A 22,583-nucleotide genomic window follows, 5' to 3' on the forward strand; every position below is an offset into this window, starting at 1 on the left:
TCCATTGAAGTCAATGTGAGTTTTGCCATTGGCTTAAATGGAAGCAAGCTCAGTGCATTAAGTAAAATCACCCCATGTCAGACCTGGTCTGTTGCAGTGGGTATTTTGGCAAACAGATGATTCCCATTTTTATTCAAACTAACCTTTTGTTCTGGTGCCACAGAGCTAAATATTGCCTTTTTAAGCTGGTGTATGGCTGTTGCCACTGAAATACCATCTCACCGTCAAGGAGCAAGCCAAGCTCTGTCACACTGACACTGTCAGACTGTTGAAAAGTCTTGTACTAAAATAACAGTTTTTTCAGTGAGATTTAAATCTCTATATGCACATAATTTACTCTCTCTGCTCACAGAAGTCTCAGGAAGGAGTCTACGTCTAACAAATCATGGGCTGCTATATTTAGACATCTTAGCCGGAAGATGGCCTTTTCTAGAAACATTTGTCTATTGCCCTATGACATGAATAGCAGTGAGGTCACGTTGAAGGAAATAATACATATATTCAAAATATTTCAGTGCGCTTAATGTAAAGACAATTTCCAAATACGATTGTGTTTGCAAACAGTATGTACAACGCCTATAAAATGCATTCATTAATATAGATGCAAATAAAAACCATCCTTAATATGAACAAGAAATTTGCTACAGAAACAAGTGTGCAGTGCACAGAAAATAAAATCTACTCCTTCAGTAAAAGTCTCAAACTGAACACAATCAAAGGCACAATCCACAACCAATCAACAAGAGAGGCTTAGAACAAGTAGAACATAATCAAAAGGCAGATCTGAGCCTCAAGAATTCATGAAAAGGAATAAAATATATGTGCTCTGGTATTTTAGTGAACTACTCATTAAAAATACATACTTCTGGCTCAACTGCTATATGTGAATTGTGTAGAACTGCAGTGCATGCAACATATATTAGTTAGGAAATATGGATTTGATCTTGTAAACAGTTGCACATAATTCACTGCTCTGTGCTATGTGTAGCAAAGAAGGTGCCATCAGTTTCCAAGTCTTTTAAAAAGGTGAAAGATATAAAAGACTTAAGCATCTCAGGAAGCTGTTGTTTCAAAAGAAACTTCTCAAGGAGCAAAGAAAACTCAGCTATGTAAAAGCTTACATCTACTGCAATGAATGTAGTCAGATGTACGGACATTAAATTCATATGCCCTAATAGCCCAGAAATCTGGCAACTGTTATGTACTAGCTGAACCATATTGCCCTGCGTAATCAGATAGCAATGGCCTTAGCCCCACAAAAGATTGCAGCTTCTTTATCTGCATCAGCTCTTCAATGGTATACCAGTTACGTTTAAAAAGCTTCAATTAACGTGTCCAGATTGCTGAAATGTACCTTGTATGAGATTATACAAATCTAAAATCTACAAATGAACTGATCTACAAGAGAGCTTCTGGCAAGATCAACAACCAGCACGTTACTCTGGCCTATTATTTTGATTCAGAAGCATCATGCCATCATCTACATGGAAGACCAAATCCATGAAATCTATATTGCCAGTAAGGATTTAAAGTTGTGAACAACTTTTTCTATGGTCCTTTAAGTTATCTTTTCCTCAAGGTGGGATGACAAAATAACCTTGGTGGAAGGTGGAGATGCTAGAAGCAGGAGAAACTGAACGGACAGGAGAATGAACTAATGATTCAGATGCCCAGGAGTGGACTTCCCAACTCCTGGTCTGTTAATACAATTCTCCATGCACGAAAAAGGGGAAAAAGTATTTACATGCAGAAAGGTCTGCACAGTCTGGCCTTATGACATTAAAATATGAACAGTATCAAGAAGAAGTACTTGTAATTTTCAAATCTTAAAGAGTCAATTCTATGTTTGTACAGGGTATCCCATTCCCTCACTCACCATCCATTTTTTTATCATTTTAAATTGCAAGCTCTCATATGCATGGTCCAACTTCTATTGAAGGTAGTGATAATCGTTCCTGTGACTTTAAGGACAGCTGCATACACCATGCACTTGGATAATTTAATATACATGTTATTTTGTACCATGGTATCCATCTTGATCGTTTATTCTGGCATGAAAAGCCCGTGTCCTAGTATCACGGAAAACATGTTATGACTGGATATAAAAATCTCTCTGCCTCTGGTGATATTTACCTTGCCTGATAGACAATCCTCCTGAGACTGGGCATGGCTTTGTAGTGAGAGCCTGCTAGCAGCCATAAAGGACATCCAGTCTTCTGGAAGCTGGGCTTTTATGTTTAACATAGATATTAGCCTTTTTGCAAAATACTTCAGTTTTTTGCCAACTGTACAGTTCTAACAGACTTCACTCTCTCACACATGCTGGTCAAAAGTTTAATGAATAAAATTAGAAGCCAAAAAGGAAAACTATATTACAAAAGATACAGTTCTGACAGTTTTGGTCATATCCATATTTACAAATGTCAAAGTGCTTCAGCGTTGAAACGCTGGTAGAAACAGAGTTACATGTAATTAGTATAACTAGTGCGTACACTAAAATAAAGAGGCAGATTACTCTCAGATATGGCCTGTGGCTCCCTCTTACATCAGTGCAATCTGAGTTTGCATATCCAAAAAGCCAAAATTGGCCTCTAGAGTAATTTAAGAAATGTTACTGTCATCTGAAGCAGAACAAATAAATCAGCACAATGTGACTAAGTGTGTCCGAGGGTATTTTCATTTTTAGCTCCAGTAAGGAGGACCTGACAAAACTAGGTAGAAATTCTCTCAAAATAAGTTCTAAAGAAACTCTGAAAACTTTCCTTGGCTCTGTTAATGGCCTTTGAGAAAAGAACATGTAGCATGGTTGCAGCTACAGTGGTTGTAATGTCTTACTCAATATAGCAAGCAGGAAATCAAACTCCCATTGTTCTCACTGCTGTGAAATGCATATATTAACTTCTCCAGCACACTAGTGGATCAAATTCAAGAACCGCAGGTAATAACTTGCTTTATCTCTTTGATGAAAAACTGCTTCGTAACTGGAGTTGAAACTTTCTGAGTTTCCCTGAGACAAAGAGTAGGTGGGGGCGTTTCCTGTGACAACAACAAAGCAGGGTGCTGGGGAATATATTCCAGAAATCTTTTCCAAATATTCCAGTGTATTTCAAACTTCAGTAAAAGTTTGCTCATCAGTCGCTGGACTAACAGGTTTTCTGGACTAAAAAAGAAGCTAGAGCTCATAGGAAAATATCAATGTCCTTGAAAAAAAGTTCATTCCAAATTTGTCCTTGTTAGCTGTATACAGTAGTGACACGTTATTTTTGCATTCCTGTAGGCTGCAGCAAATTGTCTCTCTTGGCTGTCATTGTTTCCTACCGAAGCAACAATAGCTGCCATTTATGACAAGCTGACACCATATGGTGTGTGAAATCATGCTCTATGGGGCAGCAGCAAACAGATAACACATATCACAACTGTATATGTTAAAAGCAGCAATAAGAAAACCAAAACCAAAGCCTGGTCCTTCTATTTTTGCAAAAATAAATACATTTTGAAGAATCATAGTCACCTCCAGCCCTGAAAGTGTTAAAGTCATTCAAAGTCAAATTGGGGACAAAAAGCATGCAAACAATCCAGACCATTAAGTTCACATTACGAAGGCAATGAAATTCCACTGTAAAAAAAAAATAAAAAAGTTCTTATGAGCATACAGTTTTCTAGAAACATCAAAGTACAGTGCAGCTGTTGTTATGTCAAAGGAGTATTGTTTGCACTCTAGCAGTTCACTGGTGTCAGCTTGTGTTTGGTGTTATTGATATTAGCCTAGGCAAGAACACTGGCTAGCATAGTGATTCTAGGCTTTCCTTAATTCGGTGACTGGTGGTAATAAAACTGACTGTGTGGCTTTATTTGCGGTAGGTAACTTACGCAGAGATTTGTTGATGGGACTTTTCAGTATTGGGCATAAAGGCTCCTCCCTAGCAGGATGGATAACATTCACCTCTGTTGTCTGAGAAATGCTTGAACTCCTCCGTCCTCTTGCAGGAATGCTGGGGCAGGCTTTGGCTGCTGCTCTGACATCTGGTTTTGATAAGCGAGTTTCAGAGCCTAGTGGCCCCTGGGAATTCTGCAGGCAGTAACTGGGTGAGGTCATTCGGCTTTCCACTGAGTTTCCTTTCTCTGTTTTTGGCTGTCCTAGTGAGCATGACCCTCTAGCACTCTGGAATACTTCTGTTCCCTTAGGAACTATCGGCCCACTCTCTGGTTTTATCTCTGTCCACACAAAAGCTCCATGTCGCTGGAAAGGGAAACAAGGTTGATGTTAACCAGAGGAACATAAGCGGCTAGTAGATGCAGCTGTGAGCTGAGTTCATTTATTAGCTCAAGTGCTGGCAAGGCATTCACTTGTTTCTTGGCCTCTCTACTGGCCATCAGCCTACGTCCTAATAGCTGAAAGCTGGACCTGGAATAATGGCTGTTCTGTCAGCCTATTTTATTCATGAAATGGGGCACAGCAGGAATATTCGGAAAGGAGCAACAAGCAAAAGAAAATGCATCTTATTTTCTCTGGTTCACAACCATTATGCCTCTCAGAGTGTGTGACCAGCCTACGGCTCTCCAGTGCGAGTCTATTCATATCAGATTTCATTTCTTGCTACATGGGTTGCTATGGATACAATTCTAAAGGGCTGCTTTTGTGGGCCTGGAGATTTATGACGGCATCCCAAATGATTTGGTCCACCAGGGTCACACAAGATTTTTTTTCCCCCTTTTTAATAAGCAGAAGTGAAAACAAACACAAGGCTGTCTTCTTCAAAATGCTTCTGACAATTGAATTCTGCACTTTGGGCCTGATTCACAGCTACTGGATTGGTCTCCCACATTACATATGTCAACACCAACTCAGAAGACACACCTATTCTTATCTACACATATACTTATAGACCCAAATTCCTACTATACAAAAACTGTCAACAGTTTGGAACAAATATTTAAGGAAGTGACTTCAAAATACACACTGAGTCTGGCTCTTATTTTGTCCATGCCATTCCTGCTCCACTTACCTTGAGTGTAAATGAGCATAGTCAGTCACTGGAGAACCAAACTAGTGAGAATTATATCATTAGGATTTTTTTTTTGTAATCAGTCACTAAAGCTCCAGGAAGCCAGATAATACAATGCATGCAAACAAAAAACATGACATGTGAAGTAATATTAAAAAGCATATCTTCAATCCTGCCAATTCTAAGGTATGTAACAATAGCTCTTGGTTTTAAACCTGTTTGTCGGAAGTGTTGGAATAAACTTAAACCTCCAGCTTCCTTTTCACTATTAATCATACAGGATGCACATGGTCTTACCTTTCCTCGAATGGGTTCATTAGGAGTCACTCTGGAATTGTACTGATGGCTAAAGGAGATCTGTTCCTGTAAAATTTTTGGAAGGCTTTCTGGTGGTTTGGGATTAGCAAGTGGAACTAAAAACAAAAACAAAAAACCCCAATCAATCAATCAATCAATCAAACAATCAGAGATGCATGAAGGGCCCCCATGGTTTTACAGCAAAAAAATACTGTGATTCAACAGCACTCACAGATGTTAGATGTTGCATGAAAATACAAAAGAAAAATGACAGGTGCCTGTCCTGACTTGTTTAGAGAAACCTGACAGTCAGATACAGATGTAATGTCTCCCAGGAACAGTAGGAGAGAAGAACACTAATGACAATGATGTGATGGTAGGGATACTCAGTTAGGCATGCATACATACCATGATGATTCAAGGGCTTTTTGGAGTGTAAATGTACTTGTTTTTCATAGGCAGCGCTGCAGGCCTTTTGGAAGACATTGGATGGGGTGAGAATGAAGCCCAGACAAATAGACTTCAGAAGAAAATTCCAAGGATCATTTTGGGGGTGGGGGACAGAGGAAGAAAGAAGGAGAAAGCCTATGAAATCATTTAGTACACATGGAACTCTTCTTGTCAGATCATTTCCTACTGCTTTCCCTAGTTTAGTTTTAATTGTCCCTAGTGACATTAGACCCTTCTTTATCACCAGAATGACTATTCTGCCTTCTCTTAGGGTCAGATTGGCCCATGGATGTGCATACGTGACAACCATGAAGCTTCCCCTCCACCTCTTGTGAGTCTCCACAAAACCCAAACAATTAATCTGCCCCATCCCACACTGACCCACAAGTAGCCTGGCATATCAGGAAAAGAGGCAGCACTTTCCAGAAGAAGGCTGCATTCTGCACTGCCTCCCTATCTGATCAAAACTAGCCCTAAAATGAACCTCAGCAGTCTCTGGCTAGAAACTTTACCAGCACCTGACATGCTGCCATTTACCACTACCTTTTATTTACAGTTCTTTAGCCAGTTTTCTGTCTCCAACAGAATTCTTTTCCAAGCCAACTGGAATGATTCTGCATTTAATATTTTATGTGATACAGGCGGAAATGCTATACTAAACCATACACTATGTATGCAGTATTGATATAGGAAAATAAATTAGAAGCATAAGTACACACAAATGCTGAGTGCAGAAACAGAACTGAAATCCGCCACAAATACAACTACAACTCATACCGGGGTGGCCAATCTGCCATGAGTGACACTGGCAGCCTTTGTGTGTGGCACATTGTAGATCAGGGATGCCACAGGCAGCCAGCAGCAGATAGGGAAGGAAGCAGAAAGCAGAGGAGTAGATTGGGCATGAAGTACAGGGGAGGGAGTAGAGAGCAGAGCAGCAGATCAGGTAAGACAAAGGCAATGGGTTGGCACTTGCAGACGGTGGGTGATAATTTGTGGCATGCCTGCCAAAAGGGTTAGCCCTACACTGACCTATAACATAAAACTTAGAGCACATTAGCAAATACTAACCTCATGCCATACACTGCAGGGTCACAGTCTATGCTGACCAAGTCATTTAATTTTTAACAGGCATGTGTTAAAATGATTCTATTCTTTAAATGTGTTTTAGAAGATACCTGTTATACACTAAGAAAAACTTAGAAACAACTAGGCAATGGTTCACTCCCCACTGATACTACCACCTAGCAATCAGTCAGTGGCTGAGCTGGGAAGAGAGCCCAGTACTCTGCCCATTGTGCCCAGCTGTCTAAAGTTGCTAACACTCCATCCCTCATTTCACCTGGCATTTTACCTGTGCATACTCATATGAAAACAGAGCAAACACACAAGGTATCTTCAAGACAAAAGAGAAAGCTATTTTTGGGGGATCCCTCACAGACAAGGATGATTATCTTCCATGATTGTCTTACCTGTGTGTCCGAAGATGGCTGATGAGGCCTATCTGGGATAGACAAACTCTACTACAACTTGGACATGTGTGTCTGTGCGAAGTGGGTGGCACTGGATTCTTGATTTGGTCTGTGACACATTGTTTCTGCTGCTCCCACTTCTCCATCTCCTGTTATTGTCGTAAAGTTTCAAAGTACTGAGATCCCTGCAGCAGATTCTTCTTCCATTTGGGACAATCCTGGGCAATAGTCTACCACGAGTTGACAGAGATGTTGCATTTTTCTAAGCTGGCCTTGAAGATATCCCTGAAGCACTTTCTCTGCCCTTCTCTTGAGTGTATACCTTGACTGAGCTGGGAGAATAAAACTTGCTTCAGGAGTTTGGAGTCAGACATCCAAATGACAAGGCCAGCCCAAAGAAGTTGATGCCAGATGATCATTGCTGTAATACTCATGGTATTTGCTTGCAGGAAAACACTAACATTGGTGTGTCTGTCTTCCCACTGGATTCAGAGGATCTTCCACAGGCAGCATTGATGTTACTTCTCCAACAACTTTAGATGTCTCCTGTGTGTTGTCCTGTCTCAGTTCCATACAACAAGGTGGGGATCACAATTGCTTGTTAAACCTTGAGCTTGGTTTCAGATCTGATGTCACAATCTTTGAACACCTGTTTCCTCAGGCATCCAAGACCGCACTTGCACATTTGAGGTGATGTTGGATTTTTTCATCTATGTCAGCCTTCTATGAGCGATAGCTTCCAAGCAAGGTTCCCTCTAAGCAGCGCATGTGCATGGCTGCACACAAAAAAAAATATTTTGCCACACTTTAACTTTTTAATGCCATGCACCTGCCCAGAGAAGAGCTGGGCTGCAGCTTCTTAGAAACCTAGAGCACAGCAAAGGCACTGAGGCTGGTGGTAAGCTACCGCTCAGTTGCACTCCAATCCTCACTATGCCGGCATCCTTGCAGTGAGAGAGAGTGGCACGGGGCAGGCAGTGGCTCCTCCCTGAGGCGATGTAATTTTGCCAAGCACAAAAGGCCTTGAACTTGTGATCAATCAACTCTTGGATCTCCTGATTGTTCTCATCAAACCAGTCTTGATGTTTCTGGTAGACAATCCAAGTGTCTCTTCACAGGTGCTTATGACAGTGGCTTTGAGAGCACCCCAAACACTGCTGCCATTCTCCCATTGTTGTTGATTGGAATTTGCCTGTCTTTTGTTGAGGCACTGGTGGACTTGCTTAGGTCTTTGAGTCCTTCAGCATTGATCTTCCATTGGCACTGCTTCTGCCGCAGCTATTGTTTGGGAGCCAGTTTGAGTGACATAACTAAGTGGATGAGTCAGTGATCAGTCCAGCAATCATCAGCTTTCATAGACATTAGGGCTGGAAGGGACCTCAGAAGATCATCAAGTCTAGCCCTCCACCCAAAGGACAGGAAGTCAGCTGGGGTCATAGGATCCCAGCAAGATAAGCATCCAATTTGCTCTTAAAGGTGTTCAATGTAGGTGCTTGAACCTCCTCTGATGGCAGGCTGTTCCAGATCTTGGGGGCTCGGACAGTAAAGAAATACTTCCTTATGTCCAGTCTGAAATGGTCTTGTACTAGATTATGACCATTTGACCTCATCATCACTTGGGTCGTTTTGATGAACAAACATTCCCCCAGATCCTGGTGGTCACCCCTGATAAACTTATCAGATCACCCCTGAACCTGCGCTTTTCCAGGCTAACGAACCCCATGCCTCTCAGCCTGTTGTCGTAAGGTCTGCTTTCCTGACCTCTGATCATGCGCATGGCTCTTCTCTGGACTCTCTCAAGCATCTCCACATCCTTTTTGAATTGTGGAGCCCAAAACTGGACGCTCCTAGCATAGCTTGGGTGATGCAGACATCTTTGTGATCCCAAGTACAGACAATGACATAGTCAATCAGGTGTCAATGCTTAAATCATGAGAGTTGCCACGATGTCTTGTACCTGTTTTTCTGGCAGATCAGGATGTTGGTGATGGTAAGTCCACGTTCCACATATTTGGTCAAGAGGAGGATGCCACTGGAGTTGACCTTTTTAACTCCTTCCTTGCATCCCAGATGTTAGACTGGCATTGAAATCACTGAGAAAAATAAATCTGTCTCCCTCCAGAATGTGAAAAAAGACTTAGTCGAGGTTGGCATAGAATTCGTCCTTGGTTTCATCGGCAGCATCAAGAGTCAGGGCATACATAATGATGACAGTGGCATATTGGCTCCCCACCGGTTTAAGACAGAGAGTCATGAGGCACACTTTAATTCCAATTGGGAACTCATTGAGTTGGTTTATGAGTTCATACTTAATGGCAAAACCAAGTCCATGAAGTCAAAGTTATTCTTCCTGTTTACCCTTTCAGAAGAAGGTATGTTCTTTGATCTGGTATGCCTTTATGTTCCTTGAGCTGCCCATCTCTTGCTCACCTAGTCTCACTCAGTGCAGCTACATCAATGTTGTGCCACCTGAGTTCTTGCGCCATGATTACAGTGCAGCACTCTGGATGTTCACTATTAGGGTTGTCCAAGAGGGTCCTGATGTTCCAGGTCCTGAAAACAATGGTGTGTCTTTGTGGGTATTTTTGACCACAGGAAAACTGATCCTACTGGACCACAGTTATCCAGTCAAGAAGGAAAACAAAATACTGTATCAGACAGGCTATTTTTAGGGCCCCTCTTCCAGTCCCTTCCCCATGTGCGGTCAGCAAAGTGGATCCTCAAGAGGCCTACTCAGTCACAGTTACAGCTGTCAAATTACACTCCTGCCACATCCAAATGCTAAACAACCCTCTTGTAACTGCTGCCTTTGTGTCCATTCATGACTAGAAGTTCCACACCTCACAATCCTGTTCCCATCGCCATTACCTGGTTGCCAAGGGGCTTGAGAGCTTGAGGAATGTGCTTGAAACCTGTTGTCATGAAAGACACCTTTGCATGATTTCTTTTATTGTGGAGAAGCTGCTGCACATCAGCTTTCATGTGGCTCTTCACAAAACAGGACCTTGATCCAATGGCAAGGAGATCAAGACAACCGGGAATCTTGTTCCACTGCAGCTTTCATCTGCCTTTGCAGCCACTGAGATTCAAACGTCTTCTTCTGCCTGCTCCACCACTGGGGACTTGTAGACTCATGGCTGGGGGATAAGCAGGCTTATCATAGTGGTGACCCATACTTTCCATGTCACAGTACTGTCAAAAGATATGTGTGGCTTTTCAGGAGGAAAACCTTTGCCATCTGTTATCCTCAGCACATCCTGGTGGTGCTGCCGCTGCTTCGTCCATGACAAAGTTACCCCTGATTATTTCACAGCTAAACTTCCTTGCAGGTCATTCTGCTTCTTGTGGACATGCTGGGTAGCAGTACAGCTCTGCCCACAGACAGAAAGTTACAGGCACATCAACACAATAGGAGCCTGATCAGCGGCTGCTGTATTAATGAAAAGAATCCTGTTGAGTTTGGTCCAAGTTGTATTGGGCCCTAAGGCCCCTGCCAGATGTAATGGTATAAGTGTGATAGGATCTGATGTGCGATCCCACCATCGCACTTTCTGCTACAGCAATCATATTCCATCATGCCTTATTGATGGTGCAGGAAGAGCCCAGAATCACAATCCCAGGCTCCCCCTGCATCAGCAAGTAGCAAGCTCCCATGGCCGGGAGCCCCCTCAGCTAATGACAGGGGCACACCAGGCCACACGTTCAATTAATGATGTGATAGGAACCGGCTACAAAGTTATTAAACATTTTCTGCAGAATAACTTTGTGGTTTATTCCTTGTTTTATCAAGTTATTAATTGATTGAATGTGTGGCCAGATCACAACTTTAAGATGTGATTAACTGCTTAATTATGTTTTAAGTTCATGTATGGCAGGGGCCTAAGGGATTAAAACTACAAGAGGGAAAGGAATGAATAGTGTGATGGGGATGAACTATGTTCTCAAACCTAGAGGTAGTCCCTTCTCATCATAATCAAAGCATATGAGCAGGGAAGTATGAATGAATTTGTGCCGATGCTACCCATACTGTATCACTTCAGGGGATTAAACAGAAAAAAAAAAGAGTCTCTAGGGCTGTCACCTGGGCACTTATATGAGCGCACCAACAGAATTATATTTGGGGGCTTGCCCTAAGCCTACTTTGACTTCAAGGCTGAAAACATAACTGAGCTACCTCAGTCATTGTTAAGCAGTGTAGCCATGATAGTATGGTGAATGGTGTGGGCTAAAAAACTTGCTGGAGAAAGCAAGTAGACATGAGGAATTCACTTGTGCCAAGCTTAGCGTTGCTATGGCTGGACTGCTAGCGATACTTCAGCTAGATAGTTTAAAACTAGTTTGGGTACATCTACATGAGTTACAGTTACAGCAGTGACTTATCCTTCGATAACATGCTATACAGTGCAAAAATAGCATTCGCAGGCACCACTTGGAGGCAAAGGGTAAATCTGGCACAAGGATGATAACAGAGAGTCTTTTGTTAGAATCCTATTAAAGGAAACAAGATATGTAACTGAGTAGACATGGAAATGGAGGTCAGTAATCTGGTCTGCAAGGTCAATGTAAGGTGAATTCTGAGTCCATATTTAAGTGCTCGGATGCCAGATACACCAGGCATTGATAAGCTGATTATATACAGATTATTGATTAAATGAATCTTCCATTCTTTTTGCAAGCTGCAGCTCTGTCAACTAGATTTTAGTTATTGCAGGGTAGAGGCTCCAGCTAGCATGAGTGATCCACTGTTCTGGCACAAACTAGTAGCAACTATACTGAAGTTTATTAATGTGCTAAAAGCAATGAGTTAGCAATACTAAGAAGACCTGAAGAGGAAGGATTTTCACTAATTATGTGAGTGGACTAGGAGCCTAGAAATTCTGGAACCTAGAGGTGTAACCAGTTCGTTTGGTGCCCTGGGAGGCAGCAGCACACACTGCAGGGCCAACGGCTGGAGGTTTGCTGCTGCTGGGGAAATGTCACTTGTTTTTTGCCAGTAAAATGCAAGTTGAAGAGCCAAAATACCATTTTCATTGGCCAAAATAGGAGGTGAAACACCAGCAACTGCTCCTGCATCATGCACCACCATTGCTTCTCTGCCCTCTTCCCTGCCGGAGCCAGAGCCACTGCAGGGCAGATGCAGGGTGTGGGAGAGATGTGGGGGCAAGAGAGTGACCCCCCTAACTCCATTTCAGTTACTCCACACTGCTTCATTATAGTACTGACTATTACTGCTCTGTTGCTGATTTGCTGTGTGACCTTAGGTCTGTTACAAAACTTCTCTTGACAAAACAAGGAGCAATGGTCTCAAGTTGCAGTAAAGGAAGTTTAGGTTAGATATTAGGAAGATTTTTCTCACTAGGAGGGTAGTAAAACACTGGAACAGGTTACTCAGAGAGGTGGTAGAAGCTCCATCTTTGGAGGTTTTCAAAACCCAGCTTGACAAAACTTTGGGAAGGGTGATCTAGTTGGGGATGATCTTGCTTTGAGCAGGGGATTGGACTAGATGACCTTCTGAGGTCCCATCCAACCCTAACTTTCCATGATTCTTATCCTTTCCCTAGCTACGGGAGAAGCAATACTTAACTACCCCATAGGAATGCTGGAAGTTTAGAGAATTATCGGAGCCTGTAAAGCATGCTAACACATGAGTGACAAATGCCTAGCAAAGCACTGTTGTAGTTTGTTTCAGATTCTGAAGAAGCCCAGAAAAAATGTCCATTTGGGGAAACTGCAAATATATGTATGGAAATGTTTGTGATATACTTGCCAGGGACATGTACAGCGGTAGCTTCCACAGATCCCTGTGTTTTTAAGGTTCACTAGGATTTACTATGAGCTTTTTCATAAGTACACTATGTAATTAGAAATAATAGTAATTTCTTTAGGTAAAGAGACTCTATGTGTTTCAATGTAGGTATGAATGGTATGTCTGGGTTCTTTTAGTAATACTTAATAACTGAACCTGAGAGTTCAACCAATGAAACGAATTTATATAAGGAAATGGTATTTTCTACTTGACTAAGATAACAGGAGCTCATTCATAGCATGAATATGCTTGTAGCTCAGGTGCTAATAACTGTGAATATGCATAACATCATTCAGTAGATTGTGTTCTTGCTACAACTGAGCAAAAGTTAATATATTAGCTCACTATAGAATTTCTGCAAAGAAACAAGAGATTATTTGTATTACTATCTAATTTCTAGCCAACAAAATATGAAAAGGATATTTTCATTGGAGTCCCCAAAGGTGTCATTTTTCTAGTAATAAGATCTAATTTCTACTAGAAAAATGTTATTCATAAATAGCATCTCTGTTGAATTTTGTTCTAGTTGAGCCTCAAACACATTACTCAGGAGACCAAGGTATTTGTCAAATAAAGTATTCACACTTTTTCACTAATGTATTTAATACATTATTCAAAATTGCTTGTTTCAGTATTAATACAGTAAAATACTATATTATAGTTGTCCTGTATGAGAAATGTATACTATTTAATGAATATTCTACTGGAATATTTGGTAGTAAAACTACATTCAGAATAAATTATACAATACTTCTGTAGAAAATGAAACACTAAATAAAAATATTCCCAAGAGGTTAGGGAATATTCAATGAGGTTAGGGAAAGGTTAGATTGCATTAAAAATGGCCACCCAATCTTACTTAGTTCGCCCACTTAGACTGACCTAACTAGGGATCTAAATGTGAACTGTACAGAAGTTCAGGAAGGTTAGCTTGGTCTAAAAATGGCTGACTTGATCTAAGTTAATTGTACCTCTGAGGTATTCTAACTTAGATTGGGTCTGGCAAGGCAGATCTGTACAGTTCCCAGTGCAATCCCAATCCTGCCAAACCGTCCCAGTCCCCACCAACCCCCCCATGGATCCTGCTAAGCCCCCCAGTCCTCCTGGAGACCCCACTTGCTTCCCCTAATTTGCCCACTCCTCCTGTAGACATGCTTGCCCCCCCTATCCTCCCAATCCTCACCATAAACCCTGCTTGACCACTGATCCCTCCCAATCCTCCCCATGGATCTGTTTAACCCTCTGATCCCCACCCCCTGCAAACCCTACTTGCTCCCCCAATCCCTCTGATCCCCACTAAAGCATTCAGTGAGCTTTAGTTAAAGTGCCACCACCACCATATTGAAGTGCAGGAACACTGATATATGAAATGCTGCACTTTAATCAGAATGCCTTTTGGAGCTATTCAAATTAAAGCACACCCCTCCACCTCTGGATCACGTGTCAAAGCACCTTATGGGAAGATCTAGCAAGATGCAGGCAAACATTTAGACTTGAATTAAGGATTTGGGCAGGAGAGCAATATTAATTTAGATGGCACTGAGTATACTTCACAAACCTGTATGTGCACAACTATGTACTCTATAAATGGACAAATGGAGATTTAGCCTCACAATGTACTTTAGTCATCATAGGTTCATTGCTGGTAGGACTTGGTACAGGTCCTAGCAAAGGGCTCCAATTGGTAGAAAGACCACACAAAAGGGATTCATCAGCACAAGATGACTGCAGCCCTTCTTCACTAGCCAAGCTTGGTCTCAGAAATGGGTGATACTGGGATCAGTGGATAGGGAGCGCTGGGGGATGAATGGATTCAGCAGCTTCTGTCACATGTTAAATTGCCTACTTTGGCAAGGTTTTCACAGGCATTCATGGAAACTCCAGGGAGCAAAATACATATTTTATCCTCTCCAGTGGGTAAATCCTACTACTCTTGATGCAGCAAGAGTCATTAGTACAGCATGTGTGAATCTGGTGACTACAACTTAACACGGGGTTGGCTAATCCATTTGTGCAGCAAACGCACCTTCCACTCTGCAAAAAAATGAGTGGAGTTGGGAATCTGGGTGCAGAATATTTCAAAAGGCAGACAAGGTTCTTTGGGTGAATCTGATATATTTTATTAGACCAATGTAAATAGTTGGAAATTTTTTTTAGCAAGGTTTCAGGTTTAAAAACCCTTCATCCGGCTGAGGAAGTCTCTGTAGTTGGTGTGTGCTCTTCCTGGATGGAATCTTTTCATTCCATCCAGAAAGAGCACACACTCCTGCAGAGACTTCCTCAGCCTGACGAAGGGTTTTTAAACCCGAAAGCTTGCTAAAAATGTTTCCCAACTATTTAAGTTGGTCTAATAAAAGATATCAGATTCACCCAAAGGACCTTATCTACTATGTCCTTAGACCAACAAGGCAACAACCTATACCCCTGTAACATGGAGAATATTTCAAAAGGTATCAGAAGACAGAGGCGCATTCTGGCTGGAGAACTTTACACAAATAAAACTCGCAAGTAGGAGAAACCAAATGAGCTCCAAACCTATGAGTTAGAGACAGACTACCTCCTGTTAAATATGTAAACTGTTAAAATACCTTTGAGGTAGAACAGGCAGAAAGAATTCTTACCAGCCTCAGTAAGCAACAGCCCATGCACTAGAAAAGCATTAGCTATTGTTTCCTGGACACTTGAGGTGGGGGGGCAGAGGGAAATTGTCATATACATACCAAAAAAGACCATTTTTTTCTGTCTCTGTAAAGGCAGACTTATAGGAACCATACATTACTTCCTAGGTTACAGTTCAGCATATATAACCTCTTATGGAATAGAGCCATTTAACATACCAAGGTATAATCCTCCATCACTTCTAGATGCTGTAGTCTGAATCCAGACAGACAACTGGCTCAATTTCAGAACAACGAATGTGCCAACACATGGAAACCATTGCTTGCCTCATGAGCACAATAGTGTGATTGGGGATGACATGCTTTGGGCATTTGACAATATCCCCACAAGCAATCATCCAAAACAGTTCATTGTTTGTATTAAAAAGTGTTAGCGAGCAACCCTAAAGACTGGACACCCTTTGCCCTTCCCCTCTGTGAGGAGAAGCAAAAATATTGGCACTCCAACCAGTCAGAAGAGAAATCTCAGCCAGCACTGGTTGTTCAGACCACATTACATGCCTTACATAGCATGACCCTTTCTCTAGAAGAAGGCTGCTTTTCACAGAGCAGCACTGATGCTGTTTTCTTGCTAAACACAATGGCCTTGATAATCAAAGTGGCTAAAGCCTTGATCTGAACTTGTACAGTGGAGCACTGCCAGCTGATACCCCCAGAGACCTCCTGCCCCCTCAACAAGTGAAGTGGGGCAGGAAGATTCAATAATAAATCCTGGGCCGTTACACCCCATGACAGTGCTTTGATAACAGTGTCACCTCATCTGCTTCAGGTTATGCTGGCATAAGGCCCATGAAGAATCAGCGACCCTTACTGTCAAGGTGTGGTTAACAGTGTGACCCTGTGCTTTGACTACACATGAAGGGAGCAGGGAGAAAGCCTCCTGATGAGAAGACAGGGAATGTTTACTTTTTAAACCTTTTGTTTAGCACAAACATGGTAATCTGCACCATATGGTGCAGAGAAACAAAGGCATCCTCAATGCTGAAGAGCTTGCAAGAAGGCCATACGGGACTGGATTCTTCAACTGCACATTCCAGTATTGACCCTGCTGCATTCCCTGAGCAGCATTTGTGAGCTCAGAATCAGACGTGAAGTGCACTAAATGCATTTCCCAGGAGCCTTGCAGAAGCTGCTTTTCTCTTGAAAGAAGGTAACAGGATGAAACGAAATGCCATAAAGGCAACGGATGGCATTTCTGAAAGGCCTAAGGGCTAGACTTGCAACCTATTCCAAGTGAAGTAGGTAAGTAACTTTGGCCCTCCTAGCTTAAGTCTCATTGAATGTCCATGTAATTAGGCTCCAAGTGCTCAAGTCACTTTTGAAAATGGGTCTTATATTTCTCAGTCAGTTAGGAGTTTGTGAAAACTGTTACCCAGAATCTGGTGTGTCAGAAGTCTGATGCACAATTTGTAATCTATTGAATTTATTTTTCAGGAATTCTGAAAAGTTGAATGGGGAAGAACACCCCATAACAACTAACTGTAGCAAAATCCCATATACAGGTGAAGGCTGTCCTTGTGAGTAAACCACTGCATGCACTCAGACTCAGCACACTGAAGTTCAAGTCCCAGCCCTGCCATACAGTCCCTGAGAGACTCTAGGCAAGTTGCAAAGGTCCAGACTTGCAAAGGTATATAGCCACCTAGATGCAGATGGGTGCCACGTGGAATTGACGTAAGTATCTAACAAGGTAAGTTGCCTATAAGCATCTGCATCAGTTCCAGATCTATAAGGTGGGGAAAATATTTGCATCTTAAGTGTTTAGATTAAAGACAAATCCTGCCCTCAGTCACCTCCCAACACTTCCATATAAGGCAATAAGGGTAGTGAGAGTGTATCTAGGGCAGGATTTGGCCCTGAATAGCACAGCAATAGGAAAAAGGATTTGCTGCATGACAAAAATAGACTGAATGCTTTGTCATGTCTGACAAAGGTATTGAATTCCATAGCACAGATCTATAGTAACTTTGTTAAATTAGAAAAGTTTCCAAAACACATGACCAATCCAAACTGATGCCTGGTCCAGGGTAGATAGGTTTTTCCAAGGGTGGAAAAGGGTTTTAGCACCTGGATAAGTCATGTAACTGACCTGCCCTCTGTTGCTTTAAGTGTTCAACCTTCTAAGTCATCCCATACAGAAGCTACCGATTAAAATAGACACCAATAAAGACTGTATGACTAGGCTCTACAGATCTTATTCAAACTGGACAACATTTACAAATGAAATTAGCAAGATAATTTTACTCAGTGCATCTATACGTGCACTTGCACTGCAGAGTTGACTAATTAGCTCAGCAGTAAAGTGTCACCATCTACATGTGTGCAGGTAATAGGGTACAGTAAACTAATTAACTTCACTGTAAGATAGTACTGTTAGAGACAGTACTATCTTATGGCTGAGTCATTAAGTCCAGTCAAGCACTTGTGTAGACAGTGACTGTGGGGTGCAAATTGTACCTGGTCAGTCCAGCCAGCCGGGGGCCAGACCTCTGGCTCCTGTCAGCCTTCTGCTACCCAGCACCACCCCGCAAAGCAGACTCCCTCTGCCCCAGCTCAAATCACTGCAGTCCTGGGCATGTAGATGCTGAGCCCATGAGCAGTAAACTCTGGCTTGAACAGCTCCAGAATTTATTGCTGCACATTAATAGCACATGTAGATGCACCCAGTAAGAGCAGGGGCTGCTAAAAGAGCAGCTGGATGAACTCAAGCCTTGCTTGTTCTGGCTTATTCTTTTTAATATCAAATAAACCTGTATGATAGGGATAAATTAGCATAGGCTCATTAAAGCTATGCCTATTCATAGCAGGTGAGTATCTAGTCTATAGAACTGATTCACAGTTTCCTCCTATTTCCTGTACTACTTACGTCATTAGAACACATCTTCATTTGTGATCCTAAAAATGTACATTTTATTATACAGAATGGCTCCACTGCCAAACTATTTTCTAAGAAATGTGATTTATCTGTGTACATTAAAGGTATCATGAGTCACATGAAACCTGTTAGACGGCTGATGAGAAGCCAATTTGCCTTTGATGCAACACATATGGGCTGTACAAGATGAAAGAATCAAGGCCTCTAACTCATTTTGGTTTGGAAAACCAGGCATGAACAATTATTTTTCAACAGATACATCTCTGGTGCAGGGGGAATATTTGTCAATCTAACTATGGATGGTAGCCAGGCATTTGTTGGGTGGTGTGCCACACAAAGGGCACTTTCATTTTTGGCCCGGTATAGCATAGCTGAAATACCAAAGACCATGGGTAATTAAGTGGGTTGATGGAACAGAATGATCAGATGATAAAATGAAATTGGTATGAACATTCTTAGAGACTAGTTACTGAGTCTGTCTTTGAGGATCTGTCCCCCGGCTGCAGCTGAGTAATACTTAGTACAGTTTTAGGGGTAAAGAGATACAATGATGCCCTTTGCAGTCCCTCACTTCTGGAATTCTTGTCCCTAGAAATCTGGTCCCTGGGTGAAGCTCACTGTAGACTGTGCCAGCTCCCAATGGCCCACAGAACTGTTAAAGCAGCTGGGGAGCACTGGAAGCCCAGACAGTTCCAGTCACAACCTTTCACCCCAATCATACTCCCACACTGGCAGCTGGGGAAGGGAGGAGTTACCCAGAGCTGCTACAGCCACTCTGCACTGCCCAATGATCATCCTACAGAGGGGGAGTCCTCCAAGGACCTGACCCAACCTGTGTAGAGCCACCTTACACCAGTACAAAGCAGGTGTAGCAGGGACCAGGATCAGGGATTTCATTTTCTAGCTGTTTATTCTGGACACCTACGAAATGAATAAGACAGCTCCACATTTTCAGTTAATATTGGCATTTAGACAGTGTCACCCAAAACTTGACAAAATGGTGTTTGTTTTGGAGCTTTCTTAAAATTTTGATTAGACAATCTGCTCCCTCTATATCACAGCAGAAATTTCCCATAGTTCTGCCTGGCTGGACAAAGGAATGCTAGCAATGCCCAACTAGTATATGTTCCCTTGGGCTAGGGACAGAAGTTACACATGAACCGGTTTAAGTCACCAGTAACTGGTTTAAACCTGTAACAGAACAGAGCTGATGGCTGAAACCGGTTTATATGTAACTTCTGTCCCTAGCCCAAGGGAACATATACTAATTGGGCATTGCTAGCATTCCTTTGTCCAGCCAGGTTCAACCTGGTTGAATGTAGTATCAGACTCAACTGATTTAAATCAAACTGCTTTATGAAACTTCTGTCCCAGACCCCTTCCTGATTTAAGTTAAATCACAATCCCTTGCATCCCAGCATGCTTTCTAGTGCAGGGCTGTGCTGTCTGCTCCAGCAGAGAAGGACTGGGGGCCAGGGGAGGCAGGGACTGCCACCCCAGGCAAACCCGGGCTGGGGTCTGGGGCCAGGAAGAGGAGTTAAACCCACCTTCCCTGGAGTACAGAGCTGCCCTGCTAAATTTACTGAAACTTACTGCTGGCTGCAGCTGTGGACTACAAATCCCAGAGGCACCTGGAAACAGAGGAAGTGATGAGCAACCCTACAGAGTCCTGTTACTGTGATTCTGAACTGCAAATCCCAGAGACCTTGGGGACAGCAGAAAATCCCCTCACCGTGTTTAACGACTACTCGGGTCCTGGTATCTCACTGGCCTATAGAACACACAGTCCATGCCAGCTACAGATGAGCTCTAGTGCCTCCCTGATTTCTGGCCTGAGCCACTGCAAGCATGTGGCTGCATTTCCTGAATCAGAAGTAAATGTGTGTCCAGTTGCTTTGCAGTTTAATCTCTTCAGTTTAGACTAATCTTCAAAGACTGAATCAATTCAGCCTCGGGATTTTTGACTGTCTGTACTTAGCCTTGGAGACCAGCCTAGCTGGTACAAATTGGAGCAATCTCTTAGGTTGCCCCAACTTCTGCTAAGGAAGAGAGAGAGTCAGAGAGTTTTAGCTGACTTCTTGACAGTTCCCCAGCCCCAGTTCTCAGCAAAAGCTTCAGAGACTAGGGAATATACCCTCATATATTCCCTTACCTGGTTTCCAAGTTAAAATGGTGGTACCCTACTTTCACTTGCCTATGGGCAGCAACATTGAGCAACTAATGTGGCAGAAGCAATATCATGCGCTGCTCTCCCTACCGACCTCAGCATCAATTTTTAAATTTCCTGTGGTCCTGAGCAATGTCCTGTTTCCCATGAGCCATGGGTTATGCCCCACTGAGCTAAATTTTGCACAGTAGCTTACTGAAAATGTTGTTTTAAAAATGAATAAATCTTGTACCAATTTCCTTTTGGTACTGGCCAGATTTGGTCAGTGCAAATCTGTTTAAAGAAGCAAGTATTTATTTTCATTCTTTGTCCCAAGTGATTTTGTTATGTTATATAGGTGTGGTGTACCTATAGCAGAGTTCAGCATGCTTCAGAACAGCATTTGACAAAGTAGTTCAAATGTGTCAAGAGAGCTTGCAACTTTATGTAACCCAGGCCGTACTCCAAGAGGTACCATCTCTCCAATTAAAGGGATCAAAGCAGGTGCACAAGCACTGTGGGAGGTGTAGGGACTCTCCTCCCCCTATAGACTAGAGCCAGACCACCAATGGGGACTTAACCATATACTTTTTAATACCGGGAACATAAATCAGAGGGTATAGTGAATACTACAATGCCCCAAGGGGGCAGGATTCAACAAAAGTTAGACACTTATCATCACTGACAAAAAAACAGGGTTAACAAAATATAAAACACAAACAGCAGACCAAACGATACGGGCTGGTGAAATCTAAAAAGGCACAAAATGCAAAATGTCAAATGACAAGGAAATGTAGCACCTTGGTACCTGGAGGGGGAGAAAGGAGGGAAAACACAATGGCCCCTTTCCACTGCAAATAGATTTGCTTCTTGTTAGCTCACTCACCCCAAGTCATTGCAGCTAGGACTTGAACCCTGACCTCCCATGGTCAGGCAGGAACACTGCCACACAGCCACCACTGGTAGCACTGCTCCAACCTGCTAGGGGTCTTGACCTTCCTGGTGCCCCCACCTCCTGTCAAGCTGCCTGACCTCTGATTGGAGGAGCTGAAAGCAGAGCTGGGAACCTCTCAGGTTGCTGCTCAGATCCTTCCTGGAGCTGGGGAGCCTCTCCTGCTGGCTGTAGCCTCTCCCAGGGGATCCTGGAGCCCAGTGGGGAGCCTCTCTTGCCAGCAGCACTGCTAAGGTCATGCTCTTTCAGGCTCTTCTGGGGCACTGCTCCTGCCCCGCTAGCTCAGCTCTTGCCAGCTCTGTGAAGCTCTTTCCTTGTTGTCCCTCACTGGTCTCTCCTGAGTCAGCCCACACTGTTCCTTTTATCCCCCTCCAGGTGACCCAAGGGGCCAATAAGGGGACATGGGGGGGGTGAGTCTCTGGGGCCTGATTGGTGTGGAAAGGGAATCCCAAGTCCTCCAATCATCTTTTACCTCTCCAAAACCCCTGGGCCAAATCATTACCAGACTGGTGAGGAAAGGGAATCCTAAATCCTCCAGTCATCTTTTGCCCTTTCAAAACCCCTGGGCCAGGTCACTGCCAGCCAGCCCGTCACATTTGATTGGATGGTATTGTGGGCTTTGAAGTCATATTGTGATACAATGTTGTATCAGGAGGTAGTGGAATGTGGCAAGGAGAAAAGCCTGGGAATAAGAAAAGAAATGCATCCTAAAATAATTCATACCCCAAGAAAGTGCATATAACCAGCCAAGGACAGCGTTTGTGTGTTTGCATGTGTACTTATGTAAGCATGTCACATGCATGAAACTGGGTGACAGTATATGCTTTCTGATCCCACCACTGTTCCAGTAGATAGAAGTCTTTAAAACTTGACAATGACAGAGAAATCCACTGTTTCAGAT

The 22,583-nt window shown here is 42.8% G+C and overlaps 1 protein-coding gene across 2 annotated transcripts in view; it reads right to left on the reverse strand.

Annotated features, from left to right (window-relative positions):
• Positions 1-500: 500 nt before the first annotated feature.
• Positions 501-22,583, reverse strand: part of CUNH2orf73 (chromosome unknown C2orf73 homolog) — a 36,998-nt gene continuing 14,915 nt past the window's right edge. For both annotated transcript variants that reach the window (XM_019549296.1, XM_019549295.1), the window contains exons 4-5: positions 5,304-5,419; positions 501-4,240 (exon numbers count right to left, since the gene is read on the reverse strand). In XM_019549296.1, the coding sequence (XP_019404841.1) occupies positions 3,797-4,240; positions 5,304-5,419 (560 nt within the window). In that variant the 3' untranslated portion in view covers positions 501-3,796. The remainder of the gene's footprint in view (positions 4,241-5,303; positions 5,420-22,583) is intronic.

Source organism: Crocodylus porosus, unplaced genomic scaffold, assembly GCF_001723895.1.
Source record: "Crocodylus porosus isolate Cpor-Errol unplaced genomic scaffold, CroPor_comp1, whole genome shotgun sequence".
NCBI classification, from domain to species: Eukaryota; Metazoa; Chordata; order Crocodylia; family Crocodylidae; genus Crocodylus; species Crocodylus porosus.